Consider the following 25342-nt stretch of genomic DNA (forward strand, 5'->3'; position numbering starts at 1 on the left):
TATTATGTACTTTCTTAGTCATTTTCATGGTTGGACTCTTGAGGGATAAGCTTAGACTGTATTACTCTTTGTATCTCTGCAAATTTTGGCAAATGAAAGACCAGGGTTTTGCAGCACTATTTGGGATTCCTGTGGTGATTTGTGTTGATGGTGTTTTTCTCTCATGTACTTGTAAGTTTGTTTATGTGTATCATTTTCCTACTCCTTTTTTCTGCAGATTAAGTAAATGAAGTGTTAAGGTAGAATTCATGGTTTCTATGCTCTGCCTTTAAGTTTGCTTAATATCTATGTTTTCATCTGTCTAAGGAGAACTCTCGAAGGTTTCTTGCTCTCTTTAGCTCCTCACTGGTCATTTCTATCCATTCACTTAATTCAAAGGCATCAAGACAATCTCCTACCTTGCCCCAAAAAGACCTCTGCAAAAACTGTGTCTCATCCCCGCACCCAAAATTGCTGTGCTCAGTTTTCCAACAAAACTCTAAAAATTTAAAATCAAACTTTCCCTATTAGTTTACTAGCCTAAAATCGGTGTTCTTTATTGGTCATCTCTGCCCTTTGAAGACCTTTTTCCGAGATAGACCCGGAGAGAGCCCTCTCCTGTCCCCGTAGGGCTAGCTACGAGGCTAAGTGGTTTGATGTTGCCTTGGATTTTGTCTTTTTCAGCCTGAGGCCAAATTCAAGCGCTAACAAGGGGAACTCTGATACTTATAAAGCTGAGTGAGAGGCTGAACCAGTTGTTCTGCTGAGAGATACTCTGGGATTTGGCTGATCTTAAGATCAGACTTTAATTTTTTTTGCAGTCGATGAGGATTATGATGCGACGGAGGCCTACCTTCTGCTCGGAGGTGTCACGAGAAAATTCAGAATTCTTGGTCCCGTACCTGTTCATGTTGACAACAGAGATATCGTTTGCGTTATTCAAGGTGTTGAGTGGCTCGGTGTCAGAGAGGATGCGGGCTGGAGGCGGCTTGACAAGCTTAGAATAGCGAGCAGGAGGAATGTTATGATTGTGGGATGACTGAATTTCAGAGTTTTTGGAGAGTGAAGGAACCAGCTACGGGATTGGCTTGTCATAGGTGTAATCATTTTCTCTGGCTTGTCCAGTAGGCCTGTTGGATGCCCTTGTGGCAAATGAGTCAGGTTCTGAGTTGTTGTCCCTTAGAACGTGCTTGAATGTAATGTCCCCCAAATGCCTGATGTTGTCCATAATTCTTGATTTTAGATTGTTGAGGGCCGCCTTTTTTAATTCTCCCCCTGAAGCCATAGCTGCAATGACGATAGCTGAGTCTCCCAGGATGATTGAATTCTAAATTCTCATCCATTTCAGAATGGTAGTGCTTAGGAGGAGGCTATAAGCCTCAGCCATGTTGTTTGACATTTGGCCCAGACCCCATTCGTAGGTTAGAAGAACTTTGCCATGCTGATCCTTTATAATTCCCCCTGCCCCGGCTTTCCCCGGATTATTTTTAGAGGCCCCATCAAAATGTAGAGTGGTTCGATTTTGATCTAGAATCCATTGTCTTATGTCTTCCTTGGTGCCTCTGAGCTTCCAATTATTCCCTCTCTTGTCTGCTGTGGGGTGGGTTTGCTTGTGCTTAGCATAACTGAGACAGAATTTGTTGAACCAGTCCTTCTCATCTTTGTGCCAACTGGATCGATCTGGGAGGAAGACAGTGTTGGCACTTATTGTTTCAGATATGAGCGCCATAGTTTTTGCCAAGATGCGAGCTGGATTTGGCTTCTGGTTGTTGAAGATATAGTTGTTCTGGGTGAGCCAGATTTGCCAGCAGAGCGTTGCTGGAATGCATTTCCACAGGCGGATGATGGAGTTCTTGGTTTTCTTGGGAAAAGGATAGCATTTCTCCCAATTTTTTTGTAAAGAGGGAAGCTGGTCAAAGGTCTCTCTTATTTTCAGAGGACTGATGAGCTGGGTCCAACAGCTTTGAGCGAAGGGGCAGTCAAAGAAGAGGTGATGACTGCTTTCCTCCTCAGCACGACAAAGGCAGCAGATTGAGGGGCCAAGTATCCCTTTTTTCCTGAGATTCTCGGCTGTGAGTATCTTGCCTTTAAGGAGTGTCCAGTTGAAGAATTTGATCTTTGGCAGACACTCTGATTTCCACACTACTGCATATAGATTCCATTTACCTGTTGTTGTGTTTGTCTGAAGAAGTTTATATCCCTGTTTAACAGTAAAGTTTCCTCCACTGGGGTCCCAATTGTACCTGTCGTCGATCACTTTTTTTGTGGGGACAGAACCTGAGAGAGAGGTTTTGAGATCGGTCCAAAGGTCCCTGAGAGCATTTGGGATAAGGAGGCCCTTCCGATCCTGCCAACTATTGTGTTCCCATATGGAAATGTCAAATAGAGAGGTCAGATTTTTTGCTTCCATCCAGGTTTGCAAGGGTCTGAAGTTCTGAATAAGGTTTCTTGGATTTGCTCCCATGATTCTATCATACCAAAGATTTATTTCCTTACCATTGCCAGGCACTTTTGAAATGTGGTTTCTGAATTGCGGGAGGACTTTTTTGATGAGCTTCCAAACAGGAGTGCACGGTCTTTCAGTAATTGTTTCAGAGAGGATATTAGAGTTCGGACCATTGAGGTACTTTATTTTCATAGCTTCCACCCACCAGGAGCCTTTTCCTATAAGCATTCTCCAGATCAGTTTGAAACCCATAGCTCTATTAGAGAGGCTCGGGATTTTAATGGCTAGGCCTCCGTTTTCAAAAGGGAGAATAACTTGATCCCATCTGACAACGCTGAATTTTTTTGAATCTTGCTTCCCTCCCTGCCAGAGGAAGCTTCTCATAATTATTTCCATATGCTTATGGGTGCTGGCAAGGGCCAAAGTTACTGCATATTGATAGATGGGAAGAGTGGAGAGAATGGCCTTGATGAGGGTAGTTCTGCCAGCCAAATTTAGCCAAGATAACCCCCAGCTTTGAAGGAGTCCTCTCATTTTTTCTATGTGCTTTACCCAAATTTCAGACTTGACTGTTTCTTTTGCTAAGGGCAGACCCATATAAGAAAAGTGGCTCGAGTTTCTTTGCACTGGGATGTCCAAAATCAAGGAAATTCTTTGCATGATTTGAAAAGAGGTATTCCAAGTATATATCTTACATTTTTTATTGTTTAGCTTTCCCCCTGAAGCTGCTAGGAAGGCATCCAAAATTTTCTTGAATCTTTTTGCCATCAAACTTGAGGCTCCCCCGATTAGTAAGGTGTCATCCGCAAAAAGCGAATGATTAATTTCTTTAATCCCTCTTTCTATACTGATCCCGGTGATCTCCTTTTGCTTGCGTAGTTTTTCTAGATGAATGCTCAAGGTTTCCGCCATTATGATGTATAAAAAAGGAGAGAGAGGGCAGCCTTGCCTCAGTCCCCTAGAGCTTCTGAAGTAGCTGCTCGGACGACCATTGATCAGGGGAGCAGTCCAGGGGTTAGAGATGCACTCCATAATGATGCTTATGAATTTGTTGGAGATCCCGAATTTTCTGAGGACTTCTGTCAGGAAGTGATGATCCACCCTGTCAAATGCATTTGCCATGTCTAATTTGATGATCATACCTCTTTCTTTCCTGTTGATGCTGCTGTGGATTGCCTCCTGAATCAAAATGACGTTGTCCGTGATTTGTCTATGAGGGACAAATCCCCCTTGGTTCTCAGAAATGAGGTTAGGGAGGAGCTTTTTAAGCCTGTTGGCTAGAATTTTAGTGACTATCTTGTAAGAAACATTGCATAGGGAAATGGGCCTAAACCGATCGAAGGAGAGGGGATTAATGTCCTTGGGAATGAGGGCGAGGTGTGAGGATTTAGTATTTTCCCCCATCTTGCAGTTTTTGAAAACATTTTTTACCATCCTTACATAGTCTTTTTTTATTGTGTCCCAGTGATTTCTGAAGAAGGCGACAGTGAAACCGTCTGGACCCGGGGCCTTGTCCGGTTGCATGCTGAAGGTTGCCATCCTGATTTCCTCCTCTGAGACGTCCTTGTCTAATTCGCTATTTTGCAAATCTGAGATTTTGCTCTCAATTGGTTTGAGGAAGTCCGTGCTGTCTGAAGACTGGGGGCCTGCTGATAATAAAGATTGGAAATGTCTGAGTGCTGCCTCTTTGATTTCTTCTTGCTCGCTGATCTCTTTCCCCTCTACCACAATTTTGTCGATTTGATTTCCGGCGCGTCTGAGCTTTACATTGTTGTGGAAGAAGGAGGTGTTTTTATCTCCAACCTTTAGCGATAAACACCTCGATTTCTGCCTTTGTTCTTCTTCCTCCACTCTGTTTTGTCTATAAAGGTCCCTGTACATTTCATTTTCTTGTATTTGGTCCTCCTTTGTGTATTGAGTGTTCTCTTTTTCCTGGTTTCACTGCTTCAACTGCTTATGAAGATCTGCTTTTTTTTATTTTCCATAGTTGCGTTTTCTCTTGCCCACTGCTTTATGGCTATTCTTAGAGACTTTAGTTTGGTTTCGCAGATGTAATGGGGCGAGCCAATTACTTCCTTAGCCCACTGATCTTGAATAAGGTTGCAGAAGTCTTCTTTAGCGTCCCAGGTTTTATTGTATTTAAAGGGGAGAGGCCCCAGATTTCTTCCCTTGTCCAGCATCATGACCACTGGTTTATGGTCTGAGGCCAAGGCTTGAATAATTTTAGTTTTGATAGAGGAAAAGCCTGCAACAATACGTTCATGAGCAAGAATGCTGTATAATCTCTCTTATAATCTCTCTTTGATGTTGTGGATGCCGATTCTTTTATTGCTCCACGTAAATTTCCCGTTATAAGGAGGAATGTCAATCAGATTGTGATTCTGGATTATTGATTCTAGCGAATCTCTTGAGGGGTCCGCGTGGAAGTTCCCACCTAGTTTTTCCTCAGCATTTCTTATTAGATTCATATCTCCTCCCAGTAAGATGTTCCTGTCTTGAGCGGACTGTAAATCTGAGGTTAATGAATCCCAGCAGAGAGCTTTATCCCTGTAGTGATTCGGAGCATAGATGTTATATATAGTGTAAACTTCTTTTGAAACTTTGTTTTTAAGATCTGATCTTACCCACCAATTGCAAGAGTTTAGATTGATGGGGTCCCATTTGTTCTTATTCCATAGAGTTCCTATACCTCCTGATGCACCTGCTGCACCAATTGCTGTACCTGTGAAGTTTTTGTATCTTTTGATATGCTTTTGGAAATCGTGCTCAGAAATTTTGGTCTCCTGGATGAGGAGAAGGTCTGGTTGCTCCTGATTAATTATATCCCGGACTGCGTTTGCTTTTAAGGAGGAGCCCAACCCCCTGCAATTCCAAGAGACCACTATCATCATTTTCCAATTTTTAATTGGTTCCCGCTCCTCTCCTTTAGTTTTTCTCCACTTCCTTTTTGTCTGTCTAGATATGTGTCCATTGGTTGCTGGGTTCCGGTGGCCATTTCTTTCGCTGTTGTTTCATCTCTGATTTCTTTGTTTGACTTCCTGCCTGCTTTTCTCGGAGGGTCAGAGGAGAGGCTCGCTTCTTTCGATTTGTTTCGAGTGAGGATTCGCTCAATGGTTGGGGGGGAGAGGGCGGGGGTTTCGAGGGGGAGGAGATGACTGCGAGGGCAGTGTCTCGGGGGGGGGATATGGGATCTTCAACTGACAGGGATTCAAAAGGGTTAGAGGAAGAGGGGAAGGGAGGGGATGAACTGGAGGGGGGAGGAGGAGGAGGGGAAGGGATTTCCGGAAGGGTCTTGGAGCTTGGTCCTTGGGAGGGGGTGGATTTTTTTATTTTTAACTTGTTCTCAGGAACCTTCAGAGATTTCTGCATTACCATTAGACTCATTTAATTTTGACTTGCTAAATCTATTTGCGAAGTGTCCATATTCATGACATACCTTGCATTTGAAGGGCAATTGCTCGTAGTCTAGCTGTTGGATGTGTGTCCATTGGTCTACCTTGATCTTGATGGCTTCCGGCAGGCCTTTCCCGAGATCGACTTCAACGCATATCCTTGCACACGCATGCATGCTCTCCTTTGGCTCAGATCTGTCAATGTATTTGCCGACTGCGTTCCCAATAGCCTTTATTGATTCATCTCCCCAGCAGTGGAGCGGCAGATGAGGCAGGTGAACCCAAACCAGGACTGCGTTTGGGATGACCATTTTCGGATCGAAGTCTGGAGACCATCTGTTCAGATAGAGGCCTCTTGAGTCCATGAAATAAGGGCCATTTCTAAAGATGAGGTTCCTATCCTCTTTTGATTCAAATAGGAAGGTGTAGAAGCCCCTTCCATAGAATCTGATAGCTATTTTTCCTTGTATCATCGCGTTCCAGTTGCGTTCTACCCATTTTTGGACTGATCTGGGTGAGGGCCAGAGGCCAGTGAACTAGCCAACAAGGCCTCTTTCAGCTAAGGCGATTGCTGCCTTCCTCGGGAGGGAAGGAGGAAGAGAAACTTCAGGGATTTCATCCAGTTTCTTGATGAACTTTGTCGCAGATGGACGGATTCTTGTTGATGCATTCTCAGGGATAAGAGATGCAAACAACTTTTCATAGTCTTCCAGATCTGGTGGAGGGGGATCAGACCCAGCCATTGAGGCGATGAGGAGCCAGAGTGCAGGCGCTTCAGTAAAAGAATCGAGGCAGAAGGGGAGGGCCCCAGCGTTGGGGCCGGGTAGGAGGCCCGAGGGAAGGAGGAAGCCTGTTAGGGGCCAGAGGGGCGTAGAGATCTAGCAGCGGGCCTGGAGCAGGGCCAAACGGCGGGCGCGGGAACTTCAGATTCAAATCTCCATCGCCAGCGCAGTCCTCAGATCTCGCTCCGAGAAAAAAGGATTTAGTGTTGTTTTAATGCAAGAAGAAAGGCCCATGTCTTTTGAAAGTCATCCAATCTTTAGATGCCTTTAATACCCTATATTGACCTCTATTTTTGACCAACTTTACCTTGAAACCTACTCACCACTTGCCTACCTTCTTCAAGAACATAAATTTTAGCATCCTTGTGTATCCATGAGGTAATTTATATTTAAAGCATGGTTTTTATGATTTCTTGTTAGTAGGAATGAAATAAGTGATTCTTTATACTCTCTAATTATTTGGATTAACTCAAATAGATATTGAGACCTGTTCCTGCTCATTCAGGACCAATCCTATGTTCATCTGGTACCAATTGTGCATTCATCAGGTACCTGTGCTCATCCAGTACCAATTGGGTACTTGCATTCATCTGGTACCTATGCTCATCCGGTACCAACTATGCTCGTTTGGTACCTGCATCTGTCTTGCACTGACTGTGTTTATCCAGTACCAGATCTGACTCTTCAACTTCGAAGGTTCGAGTGATATTCTTTCAATGAGACTGAGGGAACTGATGGTCAAAGATTTACCTTTTTATGGAAAATTGAGATATACTTCATCACTCATGCACTGTGTGTCATGAGGATGAAGCCAACTATTTAAAAGAAAGCAAATTGTATATTTTTACAATGATTTGATCATATCTTTTAACTTTGTATGTAACTACCATTCCTTTATAAGAGAAGGCTCATAGATGATAGGTGTTAGAAAGGAATAAAAATGAAGTTTATTTACAGAGACAGAAGTTAGTAAGAAGTTAGAGAGTTCTAAATAGTATTTTTATGCTGGATAATTAAGTTTTGTAATCCTTTTTTTTTAAAATCAATGATATGAGTAGAGATTGATGAATTCGATGTGTTAATAGATTCTTTAGTTTTGTAAGTTTCCTCAACTTTCCTTGGTAGCTCGGCAAGGGCCCACCGAAGCCATCAAGGTAAGTTTTTTATTATATTTATTGCGAATATAGTTTGGTTTTATGGTTTAACTTCAAAACATTTGGCGTGATTACAATTCTGTTCTATGCAAGTAATCTGTTTGATTCCTAACGCTGTATGTTTAATTGTTGATTCCTCTTTTGAAGAACAGGAAAATTTAAGATAAGAGATCTCACCATTCACCTACACGTGCTGTTAAGTGAATACTATTGTTGTACCTACCATTTTCTGTATAAGAATGTATAGCTTTCTTCAGGACTAGTTAAATTAGGAATGATTGTTTTTCTTGATTGTAGTAAGTTGATTTTAATAAGTTGCTACAGGAAAACAAAGATCAATCCATCTTTCTATTTCGTGAGCCTGTAAATGGACAAACTTATTTCCTAGGCAATAACCTTTAGATCACATGCTTGTTGAGATTTTATTTCTGATATTTAAGTGGTGTGAGGAGGATAGATTGAAAATTGTAAGAATGGAGTATTGGTTTTGAATGATTCTTATCTAGACTATACTCATCAGACATAGGAACTTATCTATTATTGGCACATATAGTGCATCAGATCTACTGATTATGATTCCCTGGTTGATAATTTAATTAGTGGTGATATATCATTCATATAATTGTCCCAACATTTTTGGCGTCGTTGCTGGGGAGCTGTAAACGATAATAGGTAATGATTTGTTTTTTTTGATGGCTTTTGAGTGATATTGGGGACGACCTAAGGGAAAAGAGAAGATGGTAAGACGCGAGTGAAGAGACGCACGTCTACTATGGTGGGGTTGCTCCAAAGTATGGTTGTCTCTAATTGATTCTCTAGTTTCTTTTTCATATGCATAGAATTAAAGGTAGGATCTAAGGCCACATTTTTCTTTATTTTTATTTGCAAGTGTGTTTTCCTTTAGATTGATTCATGGAAATAAGAGAAGCCTAACTTGTGTAAACAGATAACTTGGTGACAACATGATCCTAGTAGCACGATGGCGCTCGAGTACATGATTGGTTTGCTTGCATTTGTTTTAAGTGTGTTTTCTTCTTATATATTTAGGATTTTTAATAAGAACTCCATACACTAATCCATGTGCACGACAGGGATTAGAAACCAACAAAGAAATATTCAAGGATGATCAAGAATTATGGTACCAATTTGATATTTTGCAAGAAAAAGAAGGATCCAAGGGTATTGTTCATTTGGGATGCTTAAGTACTGGAAGAATATTTTTTAAAAGCGGAAAATACATCTTCATCAACGAAATGGAACACTTAGGGGAGTATTTGATTCCTTAAGTTATTAAAAAGGATGCATTCATGCTTTATCTATTATTTCACAAAGATGATATAAGCAATTATTTTCATAAAATTTGAATTGAAGGACAATTCCAAACTATTCATAGTTAGTATTTTGTTTTTAAATTTCGTTTTTCTTATTCATATAGATTTCTGCTTATCAATACAAAATAGTTGCTCAAAATATAGTTACCAATGTATACAAGGGGATTAAAACAAAGTTAAGAGGTCTATATAACAATACCAATGAAAAATAAACTTGAATACTATAACTGTAACACCAAAGCATGATCTTCGAGCATATTTATTAAGACTTGCAAGAGAGTTAATGAAGTCTTTGTTCATAGTGGAACACTACTTTAAAAGCGAAAAGATATATGAAAACTATGATTAGTAGGACTTTAGGTGTATTTTGGTTATTCTTTGGTTAGCCTCATCCATCTCACATTATAAATGGCTCATTAATGATATGTCCTTTGAGTACCTATAAGTATCTTATGCGTCTAAAACATTATGCAAGTAATCTAAGTCACTCTCAAAAGGTATCATCTTATGCCTTTAAGGGGCTTTCGGAAGCCGCTCCTCCATCTACCAATTGCAAAAGCAATTTTCATAAGCTAAACCTAAAATGATAGGGGACATGGGACTAGAGACTTTAATGTAAAATAGGTTTAAGAGGTTAACCCGTCAAGGCTATGAACGTCTGCTGGCAGTGGGTACTGACTTGTGATATCATTAGGCAAACCCATTAGGGCTATGGACGCTCGTCGGCAATGGGGAATTTTGCCTAAAGAAGTTTTAACCAAACCAAGGCTTTTGTCTACATGTATGATGGTTACTTTATAGTGTTACAATAAAAAGGAAGCATGTGTGGATGAAGTCAAGGGTAAAAACCAACTCCATAAATTTGCTGTTGAAGAATGGCCTTAAGGTAACCTTGAGTTCTCTATAATTAATTTTTCATATTATATCTAAGATTTAATTGTCTTAGAAGTGGGACCTATGATCACAAGAACTAATAAAACTCAACTGCAAAGCTTATCTGTAATACTTGGATGACTATAAGACTTTGGGATTTGGTTAGTGATAACTAATTTTTCACCGGTTCATCATTTGTTGTGATCCTAAAAAGATTCCTACCTACAAAGAAGGAGAGCCCCTTAAATTTATAAAAGGTTTCTTTTCTTGAGCATAAAACTGTTAAAAATTGACGAAATCTTATGTAATGAGTGATTTGAAACTTATTTTATGATTAGTGTTAATTTAACATCATTTTAATAAGTCTGAGATGAATTATTTTTGTTCAGTATTAATCTCATTAGCTCCATTATTTTGTTTTTCAGGTTCCTTTCTATTGAGTCATCTCAACAACCCTCCTCACTTCTTTAGTACCTTACCTTGCTTGCATAAGAACACGCAAAACCTCAGGCATGGGGGACTGGTTGTTGGGACCTTTTAACATCTTCATTTCAGTCTCTTCAGCTTCCTTTAGTATACCGGATTGACACTCATCAAATCTAGATCTTCCAGATCATTTAGGACCTTCATCCTTACTTTGCCTCATTTTTTGACATTTCTACTGCAATTTCAAAGTTCCTGTACTAGTGTGTCGTTTGTAGTTTTTCCAGCATAACAAGTTCACATGCAGCATCAATAATCACTAGGACTTACTTCAGCATGACCCTTAGGACATGTTAAGCTACAAATAGAAGCCTACATTATTCCAATTTGAAGACTATGAATCTAGGTACCTTATTAAAATTTCATTCGGCATTGAAGAAAACTCGTAATCATCCGGTATTGGAAATCAATTTTCATACGGTACTAAAAAAATCTTTCTTGTGTTGATCTGGTAATGGAGGTATGAGGTAAATATTTTATTTCCTGCTATTAAGATTCATATTAACATGTGATGAATATATAATTACCCACATAAAACTTTTATTACCATCAGTTGTTAAGACCCTATCCTAACCCTAAAGTACTCACCTTTATTCCCTTGTTTTCTAAGGAAAAAAAATAAAATTTATATGATATGATCGAATGGGATAATCATGGGTGTGATTGGACGAATACCAATCATAATTTGAGAAAATGAATTATATGTTGAATATCTCATGATAAAGTTTCTACCTCCGTGGGTTGTTTATAAAATGATTTTACCACCACTCCATAACCATAAAATGAATGCTTACAATGAATGATTACTAGAACCATGACATTGACTGTCGCATACTGATGTACTGGTCCAATCAAACATGTTCTCTCCATCACGACTAAGATAAATTTGAATGAAATTTGACATCATTAATGAAGATGATCTTTTAAATAAGTTCTACATGTGACTTATCGCCATCATCCTATATGCACTCACTTTGTAATTATGACAACCATTTGACTGTTACCATTTCCCTTCAAATTATAAATGCTCTTCTGGATGGCTTCACCATCCATATGAGCATAATTTCTCTCTTGTATATCATTCAGACTTCATTCCACTCATCCATCCAATGCTAGATTCGTCGCACTGTTTCCATAATCCAAATTCTTGTACCCTATCATTTCCGGTACTCTGGCATTTCTAGTACTTTGTCATTTCCAGTACTCTGGCATTTCGGTACTCTGTCATTTCTGGTACTCAACCCTTTCCGATCTCCATCCCTAGAAATTTTCCAAGACCTATTCTTAAAGCAGGCATGGGGAACCAATGTTCTAGTTTTATCAAGAAACAAAGGAGTATCAGCTATGCAAAGAAAAATTTGAGCAAGCTGGATGGATTCCGTTTCTGAAAAAAGTTTAAAGGATGCCATGAGAGTGTTTATCACACCTTCAATCAAATTTATGTTGGAAAATTAGGAGGTCTGAAATTATGGATCACATAATCTACCATAGCAGAGGCTACATGATTACCAGCTGTAGGGGAGAAATACTTCAAGGGTGTAAATATTAACAAGGAGTTGTAAGAAGGCTCCATTTTTGAAATTTTGAAGAATGGTTAAACACTTTTTTCATGAGGACATGCAATGACTTAGGCATGGGGGAATGTTGGGTCTCCTTTTTGATGCCTTTAATACCCTATATTGTCCTCTATTTTTGACCAACTTTACCTCGAAACCTACTCACCACTTGCCTACCTTCTTCAAGAACATAACTTTTAGCATCCTTGTGTATCCATGAGGTAATTTATATTTAAAGCATGGTTTTATGATTTATTGTTAGTAGGAATGAAATAAGTGATTCTTTATACTCTCTAATTATTTGTATTGACTCAAATAGATCTTAAGACCTTGTTCCTGCTCATCTGGGACCAATCTTGCATTCATTCGGTACCAATCGTGTGTTCATCTGGTACCTACATTCATTTGGTACCAATCCTGCATTCATTTGATACTTGTGCTCATCTGGTACCAACTGTGCTTGTACGGTGCCTTCGTTCATCTGATACCTATGCTCATCCTGTACCAACTGTGCTCCTCCGATACCTGCGTTCGTCCTGCACTGTTTGTGTTCATCCAGTACCAGATTCGACTCTTTAACTTCAATGGTTCGAGTGAGCTGCCTTTGATGAGACTGAGGGAACTGATGGTTAAATATTTACCTTTTTATGGAAAATTGAGATACACTTCATCACTCATGCACTGCGTGTCATGAGGATGAAGCCAAATATTTAAAAGAAAGTGAATTGTATATTTTTACAATGATTTGATCATATCTTTTAAATTTGTATGTAACGACCATTCCTCTATAAGAGAAGGCTCGTAGATGATAGGTGTTAGAAAGGAATAAAAATGAAGTTTATTTACAGAGACAAAAGTTAGTAAGAAGATACAGAGTTTTAAACAGTATTGTTATGTTGGACAATTAAGTTTTGTAATCCTTTTTTTTTAAATCAATGATATGAGCAACGATTGATGAATTCGATGTGTTAATAAATTATTTAGTTCTATAAGTTTCCTCAGCTTTCCTTGGTAGCTCAGCAAGGGCCCACCGAAGCCATCAAGGTAATTTTTTATTATAGTTATTGTGAATATAGTTTGGTTTTATGGTTTAACTTCAAAACATTTGGTGTGATTACAATTCTGTTCTATGCAAGTAATCTGTTTGATTCCTGAGGCTGCATGTTTAATTGTTGATTCCTCTTTTGAAGAACATGAAATTTTAAGATAAGAGATCTCATTCACCTACATGTGCTATTAAGTGAAGATTCTTGTTGTACCAAACATTTCCTGTATAGGAATGTATAGCTTTCTTCAAGACTAGTTAAACTAGGAATGATTGTTTTTCTTGATTGCAGTAAGTTGATTTTAATCAGTTGCTATAGGAAAACATATTTGAATCCATCTTTATATTTCATGAGCCTGTAAATGAACAAACTTATTTGCTAGGCAATAACCTTTAGATCACATTCTTGCTGAGATTTTATTTCTGAGTTTTTATTTCCGATCTTTAAGTTGTGTGAGGAGGATAGATTGAAAATTGTAAGAATGGAGTATTGGTTTTGAATGCTTCTTATCTAGACTACACTTATCAGACATAATAACTTATCTGTTATCAACACATACATTGCATCTACTCTACTGATTACGATTCCTTGGTTGATAATTTAATTTGTAGTGATATGTCATTCATATAATTGCCTTAACAGGTATCACTCAGTTCAACCATGTTAAATCTTATATATATATATATATATATATATATATATATATATATATATATATATACACACACACATATACATATATATATATATATATATACATATATATATATACATATATACATATATATATATACATATATACATATATACATATATATATATACATATATACATATATATATATATATATACATATACATATACATATACATATACATATACATATACATATACATATACATATACATATACATATACATATACATATACATATACATATACATATACATATACATATACATATACATATACATATACATATACATATATATATATATATATATATATATATATATATATACACACAAACATACACACACACATATATAAATATGAACTTGAAAGAGGTTGTGTGTTATTTGTAGGTTATGAGTCAACTATTTTCAAGGTATGAGTTTGGAGAAATGATAATGCTCTATTATATGCACACACACACACACATATCAAATTGAAAGAGGTTGTGTGCTATTTGTAGGTTGTTAGTCTAGTTTCAAGATCTGAGTTTGGAGAAATGATAATGCTCTATTCCTTTTCTTTATTAAAGGAGTGACCTATGTGCATTGTTTGATGACTAATAATTTGTAGGTATGGTTAGTGTTTCTTGTGGTTCCAAACATGGTTTGAATTTTTTATTTGTAGACTTCACACTTGATCTCATTTATTTTATATACAAATCACAAAATGAGTATGTAGAAGTTGTTTGCAAACAAGGAAATTTAGGATTATTCTTTTCTTCCTTCAACCTTGTAATAGAAGTGTTTTGATGGCCAAAATTGACCATGATCAACATTTAGGAAATCACCCAGTCAGGGCCCAAATTATACCCTCATTCGTTTGGGATGGTGATTTCACCCGGTTATAGGCCTTGATGCCTCAACCTAAAGCTAACCTAAACTAAATGCCTAGTATAATCCAAAAATAATCTAAATGCATAAATCTAATCTAAATCTAACTTTTTCCTACTAGTGTATGATGATACTTGCTAGTATTAACAAGAAAAAGGAAAGACTTTCCCTTTTGTGGCCACTTGAAAAGACAATATTTCATGTTAGTTGAAATAAGGGTTCATCCAAGCCACCAAATGCTTGCTCCTACAAAATGATACTTTAAATATGCATTCCTAAATGAAAATGCAATATAATCTAAATATGCAGACATCAAAAGGAAATCTAATCTATCTTAATCGAGAGAAGGAAAAGTCCTAATCTCAATCAAGAGTAGAGATAAAAAATGGACCAAGATTGAACCTAAGGTTAAGATGTGCTAGCAAGTCATATAAATAGTTCATATGTCCTGTAGTGATTCAAGCATATATGCATATACATTTATCTGATAAATAGTTACCAGATCCCAATATTGCATATACTTGGACTCAAATCACCATGATTGCATTCAAGATAAAAATAAACCTGTCATATTACATAAATAGTCCTCATAATATAACAATAATTAACATCCAGACAAGTTTGAAATTAAACTAGTAAATAGTTAAGAACTAACACATACAAACTTGCTTAAATGCAATATTCAATTCTAATTTAACAAGTGACCAATTATATAAAGATAGATTTATATGAATTTTAAATAAGCATCAATTGATATAGAATTAACAATAGTGCTAAAAGAACCAATAAATACTTATATGGAACAATCGATAAATCAAAACTGAAAAATATCTTTATTCATAATTAAGTTTAAACAATAATGCTCTTATTAATTAGAAAATAAAGAGTTTCTTTGGCTTGGTCCAACAAAAACCAATTTTCTACAAAGCAAGTCTCCTATTGTAGTGCAAGAAAGCCTCTCTTTTGTAGAAATTGGAACCCATGGCTTATTTTTAGAGCTCATAGTTGTAATTTTACAATTCAAATCCCAAAAATGGAAGTTTGTTTCCAAGACTATACATCACTTATGCCTCGAAAACACTGAGATTATAACAAAAGAGGCTCACTATTTTAAGCGCAAACTTAGAGAAGCTCTTGAAATCAACAAACATCCCAAAAATATCAATAGGGATGGAGGGATTGAAGTTAGCATAAATTGGCTTCCTCTAATCTCTAAAAAATAACCTTATCTCCTGTCCTTCCCCTCTCACCTCTTCCTCTCCTCTTCTCCTCATTTCCCTCCTTTTCTCTTTTCCCTCTTTTATATTATCCTCTCTTCTTCCTTTCTCTCCTTCCCCTATCCTTTCAATAATTTTTACCCCTTCCCTTTTATCTTTGTTTTCTTCCTCTTTCGTTAATTTATTTAATCTTGTTCCTTCCTTCTTTATCCATTAATTTTATTCTTTGCTTATTTTAATTTATTATTTGTTTGTATCTTTTTCTTCTCTTCATTTAATTTAATATATTATTTATTTTATTTGTATTTATTTATTTTAATTCTCTTCTTTATTTATTTTGCTTTATTCTCTCTCTATTTTAATTTGTTTATTTTATTTTTGTTTTTATTTATTTTACTTTTACTCTTGCTTGGATTCCTTTTATTTTCTTATTCCATTCATTTTATTTCTTTTTTTCCTTCTTTCTTTATCTTAATTTGTTTCTCTTACTTATTTCACTCTATGTATTTGTTTTTTATTTTAATTTTAATTTTATTATTATTTATTTCATTATTTTCATTGTTATTTTATTTATTATTTCATATTCTTTATTCTTCTATATTTATTATTTTTTGTTTGTTTGTTTAGCTTTGTTATTTCCTTCTTTATTTTTTTTCCTTTACCTTTTATCCTTCTATTTTCAATTATTTATTATTTTTCAGCAGACCTTTCTTCTTTTCCTCCTTTCTTTTCTCTTTTGGTTTCTTTATGTATTTATTATTCTTTTTTGCCTATCCTTCTCTCATTATATTATTATCCCGATGATGGGTCCTAATTGTGACCCGAAACATTGATTCAAAATGCATACTATGAATTCATCTCTGATTTTTAACTCTTCAAAACCCATTCACAAAAACCTTCAAACTGAAAACTAAATGAATATTTTGATATGATTTGAAAGCTGAAGAATTTCCCTTTTCTCTCTGTTGCTCCAATCCCATATATTTGAGGCTTCCAAGTATGATTTCCTTCCACCAATTCTACAAATGCATTAACAAAAATATGATTAGAAACATATCAAAATTGCAAACAAAACCCAAAATCCAAAACTGTAAAACACAAACATTCTAATTAAAATTCAATTCAGTTAATTAATAAAAACAAACTTTATGCTCTCAATGGCTTCTTGTGATAATATTCCTGTTAAAAGGCTGATCTCGAAATGAATTCATAATAGTAAAACCTCTTGACAATCTAGTTTTCCAAAGTGAATAAAAAAATTGGTTTGTTGCATATTCACAACCCTCTTTTTTGATAATTTTTAGGAGTAATAAATGTCCATATTTTATTAATTAACTACTTCCATATCATTCCCTTTGAATTACCTTTTCAAGTATTCCTCGGGCCTGATTTGGTGTGTTAAATCATGAGTTATGATCCTTTGAAGTCAAGTATTTAAACTCAGTTCGAATGCCGTTCTAAGTATGTTACATCTTATTTTGGTTAAAATTTTTTTTGAAATATTAAATGCGATGGAAATATCTAACGTTAAATGTTGTGAAAATAAAAATATCGACATTTTTATCTTGACATTTTTTTGGAAGAGGAATTTGTTAATGCATCGGGATGTTGTAGTCAATTTTCCTTTATTATGAAAAAGAAAAATGGTAGAAATAAAATTATATATATTGAAAGGAAACAAAAAGAAGAAAATAAAAAGGAGGAAAATATAGTTAAAGGACTCTTTGTGTATATGTTTTTAAGATCTAATGTTTTGATGAAAGATAGCACATACCCCCTACATTGGAGGGAAAGTTTGGATTGTTAATAGTATTTAAAATATGTTTTATTTGTAAAGTGGGTCAGCCCCACCACGATGAATCGGAATGAAGATTAAAGAATGCACAACTCTTCTTGCGCTATGTCGTTGCATGTATCTAGGCTTTGCACACAACAAGCCCAACATCACAAAGGGATTGATTGTTATGCGGGAGAGTGCCCTCGTGGGTAGTCTTGGTGACCCCGACAACACTCCTTCGTGAAGTGACTTACCAATAAGGGTGCCCCTGCGAGCTGTAAGTGGTTTCTTCCATACCATGACTCTACAGTAAGTGAGCGAGATCGAGCGAGTGAGCATCCTTTTCAACATTCCACGTCACGCCACATCATTTCACCTCACCCACCCTTTCTACGTCATCTACCATGATGTACGCCACGTCATCCATCCACATTCCTTTCTCCACATTATGATAGCTTTGTTTCCCCGCTCTTTGTCTATAAAACCTGGTGTTTTACCAATTTACTCATTTCAGCTACTGTTTTCACGACCAACTACTGTCGTCCGCAACAAAGTTGAATTTGTTACCGCATTCCTTGCAAATTCACCATGTCTTTAAACAACCTCAATTACTCTATGAATTTTAAAAGAAGTTCGAAATGACTAAGAAAGTTGTTTTGTTCGATTCTTTAACTCACATTCCTCTCATGGACTCCGAGCATGATATCTTTGACCCTATCTCGCCTTTTAATTTGATGGAAGTTTGTCAGAGTGTCCTTGTTAAATAGACTGAGACGGAAATATCACCCAGAATGGTTAAGTTGAGTATATTCTTTGCAATTATTCCTCAAACATATCTTTTCCCAGAATTTGTCACCTGGTTGACTTCGTCCGTGTATCCACAAAGGTGTTAAGTCATGAACTCTATGGGAGAAAACATTTTGTAGGATTTCTCACTATTAATTCGCCAAGCTCTTGATTTTCCTTAGTCAGACAATTATGCCCCTTTCTTTGATGAAACCCTCCTGTCAGTCTATCAAAATCTATCAGAATAGGACAAAAACAAATTGTATAGTTATATTATGCCTCCAAATGTAGTTCTGCCTTCAAAGCCAACCCATTTTTCCATATCTTGTTTTTATGAGAGTGCGAGGTCTATTTTACAAATAATCATGAGAAGTTTGGGAAGAGATGAAACTTCAGTAATAGACTGTCAATCTATAGGGTCGTTTCATTTGATGATGCAACTTGATGTGGCACTGGACATTCCAACCTTTTGGGAACATGCTATTAATTCACAACTCTCCAATTTTAGTATTGCTGGGTGTTTTAGGTTTCCTTCATTGTTAGTATACCTCTTCCTGTATGTTCATGTTGATCAGTTTATGGACCTGGGTCTGAATGTTATGGATGCCAATTGTTAATTGTTAATTGGATTGATTCAGTCAAGAGTAAACCAGACAATGAGGGTTTTTCATATTACATTACTTCCTTCATGTTCATTGTGTATAGAATTATCAATAATTCTACCCTTCCTAGATTTTTACCATAGGCTCAATCTTTGTCACAAATGAGCAAGGATCTAAAGGTTGGAGATTTGTTTTTAGTTGAAGACTATGTAGAAATCAGATTGTATGGAGCAAAGATTCTTCCTTATAGGATCCCTTATTTTGTGCCTATGAGAATATTTGCATTGGAGTTCATCAAAGAAATCTTGAACATGGATCAAATACACTTTTTCCCAACAAAAAAAGGAATTTTATTCAATTTGCCCAGGTGATCTATAATGCAAACTTGAACGTGATAGGAAAATTTGCAAGTAAAATTTTATGTCTTTTAGGCAATGGATCACTTTGAAAAAGCACATAAAATAATGGTTTTAAAACTTAGCTAACAACAAAAAAATAGACACAAATATACCATATACAGAAACACAAGACAACAAAAAACCCCAATAGCTCTAGAACAGTAAAAAAACCCCAAGATGGGCTCTTGTTGGGCTCAATTTGGCCAAAAAATGAAGAAGTTATGGATAAGAGAATTTTTTCTGCTAAGTGCTCTACAAACTGCACTCTCCTACTAATTGTTCTATGAATTGTGCCTTTTATGGAACTGCCAAGTGACATTTTCGCTCGACATTGACGAGACTCACGCCATTTCTGGTGCAATTTGTCAAATGGTTTAAATGCCCTCTGACCCCTTAACTCCGAAAATCATGGTCATATAGGCCACATGGGGACGTGGCCTGGGCCTTAATGCCCACCCCTGTTGGTTAAGCCCCTAAACATGAGGTCGTGGTCTTATGGACGCCAAGGGTCCAAGGGCTAGGCTAAATTCCTGCCCTTCCCGCCGGGCCCCTTCACCATTCGAGCACTAGGTCACATGAGCTACCATAGAGCCTGGAGATGGCCCCCCTCCGTAGCGACCCCACCCTCTACCTTAGCCATGGTACAATGCCATTGTTATATGGCCAAGGGCTAGAACTCCAACACATCCCTCTCCACTGGCGCTTCATTAAACTTTGGTGCTCGGTCATATCGGTGGCATATGACACTAGAGTTGGCCCCCTTGCTGGAGCACCTTCTGCCTGATGCCTTCGACCTAGAGTTGTGGTCCTGTGGGTATGCATGTGACTTCGGTCTTGGGCTACTCCTCGAGCCCCCAAATCTTCGCACCCGTCGACAAGCACTCTGCTTTGATCTATGGGCGTATGGTCCATCCCATGACCTGGTGCTAGGGCTAAGCCCGAGACCCCGACCCTCTGCCTGCGACCTCTTGGGAGGTAAGGTGACCAGGGGCCAGGGCTTAGCCTTGGCCCCGTCCCAAAACATTAAACCACTAAAACTTTAAACAAGTTTTCACTATTATAGTTGTTAAGAACCACCATTGGCGCTGCAGTAGAGCACTACACTGCTTGTTCAGAGGTCTTGTCACTCGATTCTAGTGGATGCCAGTTCGACCCTTACCAAAATTTTACATGCCACAGGGGTGCCACGTGGCATCCCATGATTGGGCCATGTGGAAATCTGCCATTGGACCTCAGACAAAACCATTGACCAATCAGAATTCGACCATGTGCTTCAATCCAAAGACGACCACTTGTCAGCCTGTCATTGGCCTGAGAGTATACAATCAACTTGCTAACTCATCATACGAACTGCCTAGTCAGTAGTCCTGTACTTCAACCTACAAAAAATTTACTTATTTGGGAAAACGATCAGAACATAATATCGGGGGCATATGATATCGATTTTGAACGATTCAAGTTGCGTTGGATTCAGGTCGGTACAGTGGAAAGAACAAAAAATATACATAGATATATTTCTCCCAGAACCTAAAACTGGGAAAACCATATTGATTTTTTATTAATATTCCTTTCAATGTTACAATACATTATATACATTCCAAAGCATTCATAAACCCCTAATCCATTAACCCCGGATTACAACATAATTGTAGTTCCCTTGACCGCATCTACAAAATACCATGAGAAAAACCATCATGCCAAAAACCATGCATAAAACCATGGGTAGGTCTTCCCACCAACCTTCGGCCCTCTCCCCATCCTTAGGTTCACCCAATCATCTTTGGGTTCACATAAAAAAAATCGGGACATGTAACACCATCCTCCCACATTTACCCAAGCTAACTGGTACACCGGGGTAAAAATGTGATGAAGAGTTACTATGATATGATTCAAATTCACATGTACAGTTAAGGAAGTGGGACCGACAAGACAAGACCAATCTGACCTTCCTCATAAGCTACATAACCTTTAGGATCCAACCAACTCTTCCAGGTGTGTAACCCCTGAGACACATTGATGTTATGCTGAAATAGACCCCCAGTCGCTCGACTGAGACCCTCCAATCGCTCCCACAACAAGGCATCCATGCGACTGCGAACTTTTTCAAGCAGTTCTGTGCTAGTGACCCTGAATTTTGAGCCACTTTTTCAGGGCTAGGACTCAGGCCTCTACCCAGAATTTCATGAAACTTCCAGAAATGGTAAATAACAATGAGATAAGACTACTAATGAAAACACTTGAGCAAGGACTTGACCTGATCCCTTCCAGCCATGGTAGACATTCTGTCAAACATATCATAAACATGTAATGTATAGGTCATAAATACACATTTGAACATAGGGGTCTCATACTTATCTGAGAATCGTCAAGAAGGACTAATGCCTCCTCATAATAGCTGCAAGATCATATATTAGGTCATGCATTCATTAACATTTCATCTACTAATAAAAACATGATGAGAGCCATAACTCAAGTCTATCATAAAACATGCTTATAACCAACAAATAACTAGAGAAATATCAATGATGAAACCACCATTAAAGCCACATAATGACAAGCACATTTACTCATGAAATACGAAAGGAAAAGGAGCTCTTATTAACATATGCAAATCCAACCATGTCAGGGACTTCTACGTACTACCCGACCATAGATTGGGCTGAACCAAATCTATCTTTCAGCCAATTACCCCCGTGCCATATTCCAAGCTTGAATGTGGGATCTCATGGAATAACCAAAACAAAACCAAACCAGGGCTTCCAGAGACTAAACCACCTCAACCCTTAATCAATGATTCCACTTCATGGTCAGACATCACTAACCATTGCCAGGTCAGTCTCCACCCAAGTTGTCCAGGGCTCTAGAGTGTTTGTTCCAACCAAGGCTTTCAGGACTAGTAACTCAACCCACAGTTGTTGTCAGGCTCCAAAGAATTTTTCCAACCAGGGCTTCAAGGACTAGTAACTTAACCCACCAAGGGCTCCAAAGCGTTTTTCCAACCAAGGCTTCTAGGACTAGTAACTCAACCCAAGCTATTACGGGGCTTCCAGAGCATTTGTCCAACCAAGGCTCCATGAACTAGTAACTCAACCCACAACCATAAGGACAATAAGAACCAACTAGAAAACAAAAGATAAAACCCACAACACCATAACTATCTAGGAAATGAAAATTCTAAGAAAAACCATTGTCAATCCAGGAAATCCTCCATGCCAATGACGAATCATATCCAAGAAACCACATGCATATGCCATGCATGCCAAAACTAGAAAACAAATCATACATGCAACTCGGTTCCTTCAAAGCAAACCCACTATAGTTGTTGATCCCATTATCCCCTTGTGCTTTCCAACTTTTCCTTTGCCTTCTTTCTCCAAATCCAAAGTAAGCCACACTCCTCCAAGAGTGCTCCAAGAAAAATCTAAGTGTGCAAGAGTATGAGAGAGATAATAGAATAGAGATCTCCAAGCTAAAACTGACAAAAGCTAACAATCACAAAAGCTATGTACTGATCCTCAGAACCCTTTTTATCATTGAGGCCTCTATTTTCTTCATTTTCCTTCATTTTTCTTCAATTTCCTCCTCATGCAAATATGTGACCTTTCATCTCCCTTTTCTCCTAATTTCCTTTATATCCATAAATAAAATTCCAATTAATGCCTCTTTTCCTTTTCAAATGCCTTTGCCAATTTCCTTTAGTCATAACAAATGAAATGAACACCCACTAGGATGTTTTTCCCAACACTCAGCTTGGAATACGTGCCCCATGAACTTAGTCTTATTTTGCCTTTATTAACTTTATTACTTGGATTTTTGACTAGGGTTGTTACAGAATTGTCCCCCTTGGGGGAACACTGTCCTTGGTTTTCAATGACACCTATAAACCAGCAAGCCACTGAAGAAGAAAAAAACATACTGCCTATGGAGCTTTATAACATAGGTCATTGCAGTATTTACAATGAACATTGCTGAAAACATGACAATCATATCGTTTATTGGAGCTTCATAACACACCTCATTATGGTATTTACAATAACAACCACATATACACTCATGCACATTTACTTTAACTAGCAAATAACCATACTGTCCATGGAGCTTTATAAAGATAGCTTGATACAATATTTATAATATTATACACATATACACATATGAACATTTTCTCTAACCAACAAATAAAAGGATACGATGCCTGTATCAATCAACAAGGGAATTCAAAAGCTCGCAACTCCACCCTCAAAAGTAGTAACAGGATCCATCGCCTTCCTAGGAAGTCCAAAATCCACTGCGAAAGTCAAACATGCATCTAATGTCCAACGCTACAATCCTTCGCCACTTGTTCTCTTAGTGAATAGTTACCAACTCATTGTTCCTGGGCACACTCACAATGCGCATCTGATTCTATATGGAAATACTAATGACTAAAACAAATCAATCCTTGAACTTCCCTTCTCTGCTAAACAATCCCTTTGGAAATCTGGTCACTCCCTTCCATGCAGTCACAAGCCTTCTAATTTCTGCAGGCATCTCCTTCACTGCTACATAGTCCCTCGGGCGACCTCTCCCTTGGCAAGGTTTCCTCACATCAGAACGTCCAAAAACCAAGGCATATCCCTGCCTCAAAACCATCATATTGGTCATAGCATGCTCATGGAAATCAATGGACACTATTGGTACCACTGTCCCACAATGACCCTACTCCTAAAGTGCTTTACCAACATACTCGTGCTTGTTCCAATTCCTTTCACTGATGCTGCTAATTCTCGCAGTCAGTTTCAACCCCCAGTCTGGGCATTTCCATGCTTTCTTGTACCAAGCACATAATTCCCATTAGATTCAAAACGAATTAAAATAAATCCAAATCATGCCTCATTGGTGGCTCGTCAACAAGGTACACTTGCACTTTTGTTCACTTCTTGTCACAACAAGCCAAACCAACTCTTGACCAAATCATCATGTATAAACATATCACATCCAGTTAGCTCAAAACATAACTATCATAGATAAAAATCATGAATCACATGCAATCATCATAAAACAGAATCATAGATCACATGTAACCATCATAAATCAGAATCATAGATCACATGCATAGTAAACTGAAATAAAATATTGATACTTATCCTTTAATCGGTCCTTTTCTTCTACCTTTGTCCTTTGTCCTTTCTGTACACACACTAGATTGGTTGCCACACCCAGCAAGCACCTAGTGCCTTCTCTCCTCTTCAATCACATACACATACACACAATATACATCATGTTATCACTCTAAAATTTCCCTAGAGTTGCCATGAAAGAAACAATAGAGGTAACCACAAACCTACTTTTGAGATCAGGATCTAGCCTTCCTAATGCTCAGAGAGGGCTCTCTCTTAATGATTTAACTTTGTTGGATTAATTGATTTTAGGCTAGTTATTTAAGCTTGATTGGTTTTTTGATTTGATTTGGTGGTGGAATCACTGATTTATATGGATAGATAAATGTATTTTTACCATTGGGCTATGGAGTCCAAATGTCAGGAAAATAGGACTTAATCAAGTTCTAAATATAGTGTTCACAGGGCAAGGTATCTGAGTAAATTCAGATCTTTTAGGCTGGATGGTGAAGTGGTTTTTCAATCGGGGTCAAGGAGCAGTTAAGGATTCCTCAAACCGGATAATGAAGGAACTGAAAGAGGTTAATCGAAACTAGGGAGAAATGAAGAATTCCCTACTCTGGATATCAGAAGAAAACATCAAAATGAATAACTGTTCAAGACAGAGTATACTTAAACAAATTTTGAAGTAAAATTCCAGTTATTTAATTCAAATTGGAAAACATGTATGTGTCTGAAATACTTAAGAAAATAACAATTTAACAAATGAAAGATAATTCACTGAAGTGGCCCAACACATGAATCCTGTAATGCAATGCCTTTATTACTCAGTCCAGTCCGCTGACTTGAAAAAGTTACA

General features: G+C 37.5%; 1 protein-coding gene across 1 annotated transcript; it reads right to left on the reverse strand.

Annotated features, from left to right (window-relative positions):
- Nucleotides 1–5768: 5768 nt before the first annotated feature.
- LOC149261651 (uncharacterized) lies at nucleotides 5769–6290 on the reverse strand. The gene has a single exon (XM_089370201.1). It carries the CDS (start codon nucleotides 6288–6290, stop codon nucleotides 5769–5771), a length of 522 nt encoding a protein of 173 aa, XP_089226327.1.
- Between the last annotated feature and the right edge of the window lie 19052 nt (nucleotides 6291–25342).

Source organism: Pinus tabuliformis, chromosome 6, assembly GCF_031772625.1.
Source record: "Pinus tabuliformis cultivar Carrire ecotype Pingquan chromosome 6, CPIR1, whole genome shotgun sequence".
Lineage (NCBI taxonomy): Eukaryota > Viridiplantae > Streptophyta > Pinopsida > Pinales > Pinaceae > Pinus > Pinus tabuliformis.

What these genes read in the sequence shown, in the direction of transcription:
- LOC149261651 (XM_089370201.1), bottom strand. Translation starts at nt 6,290, where the DNA reads ATGATACAAGGAAAAATAGCTATCAGATTCTATGGAAGGGGCTTCTAC.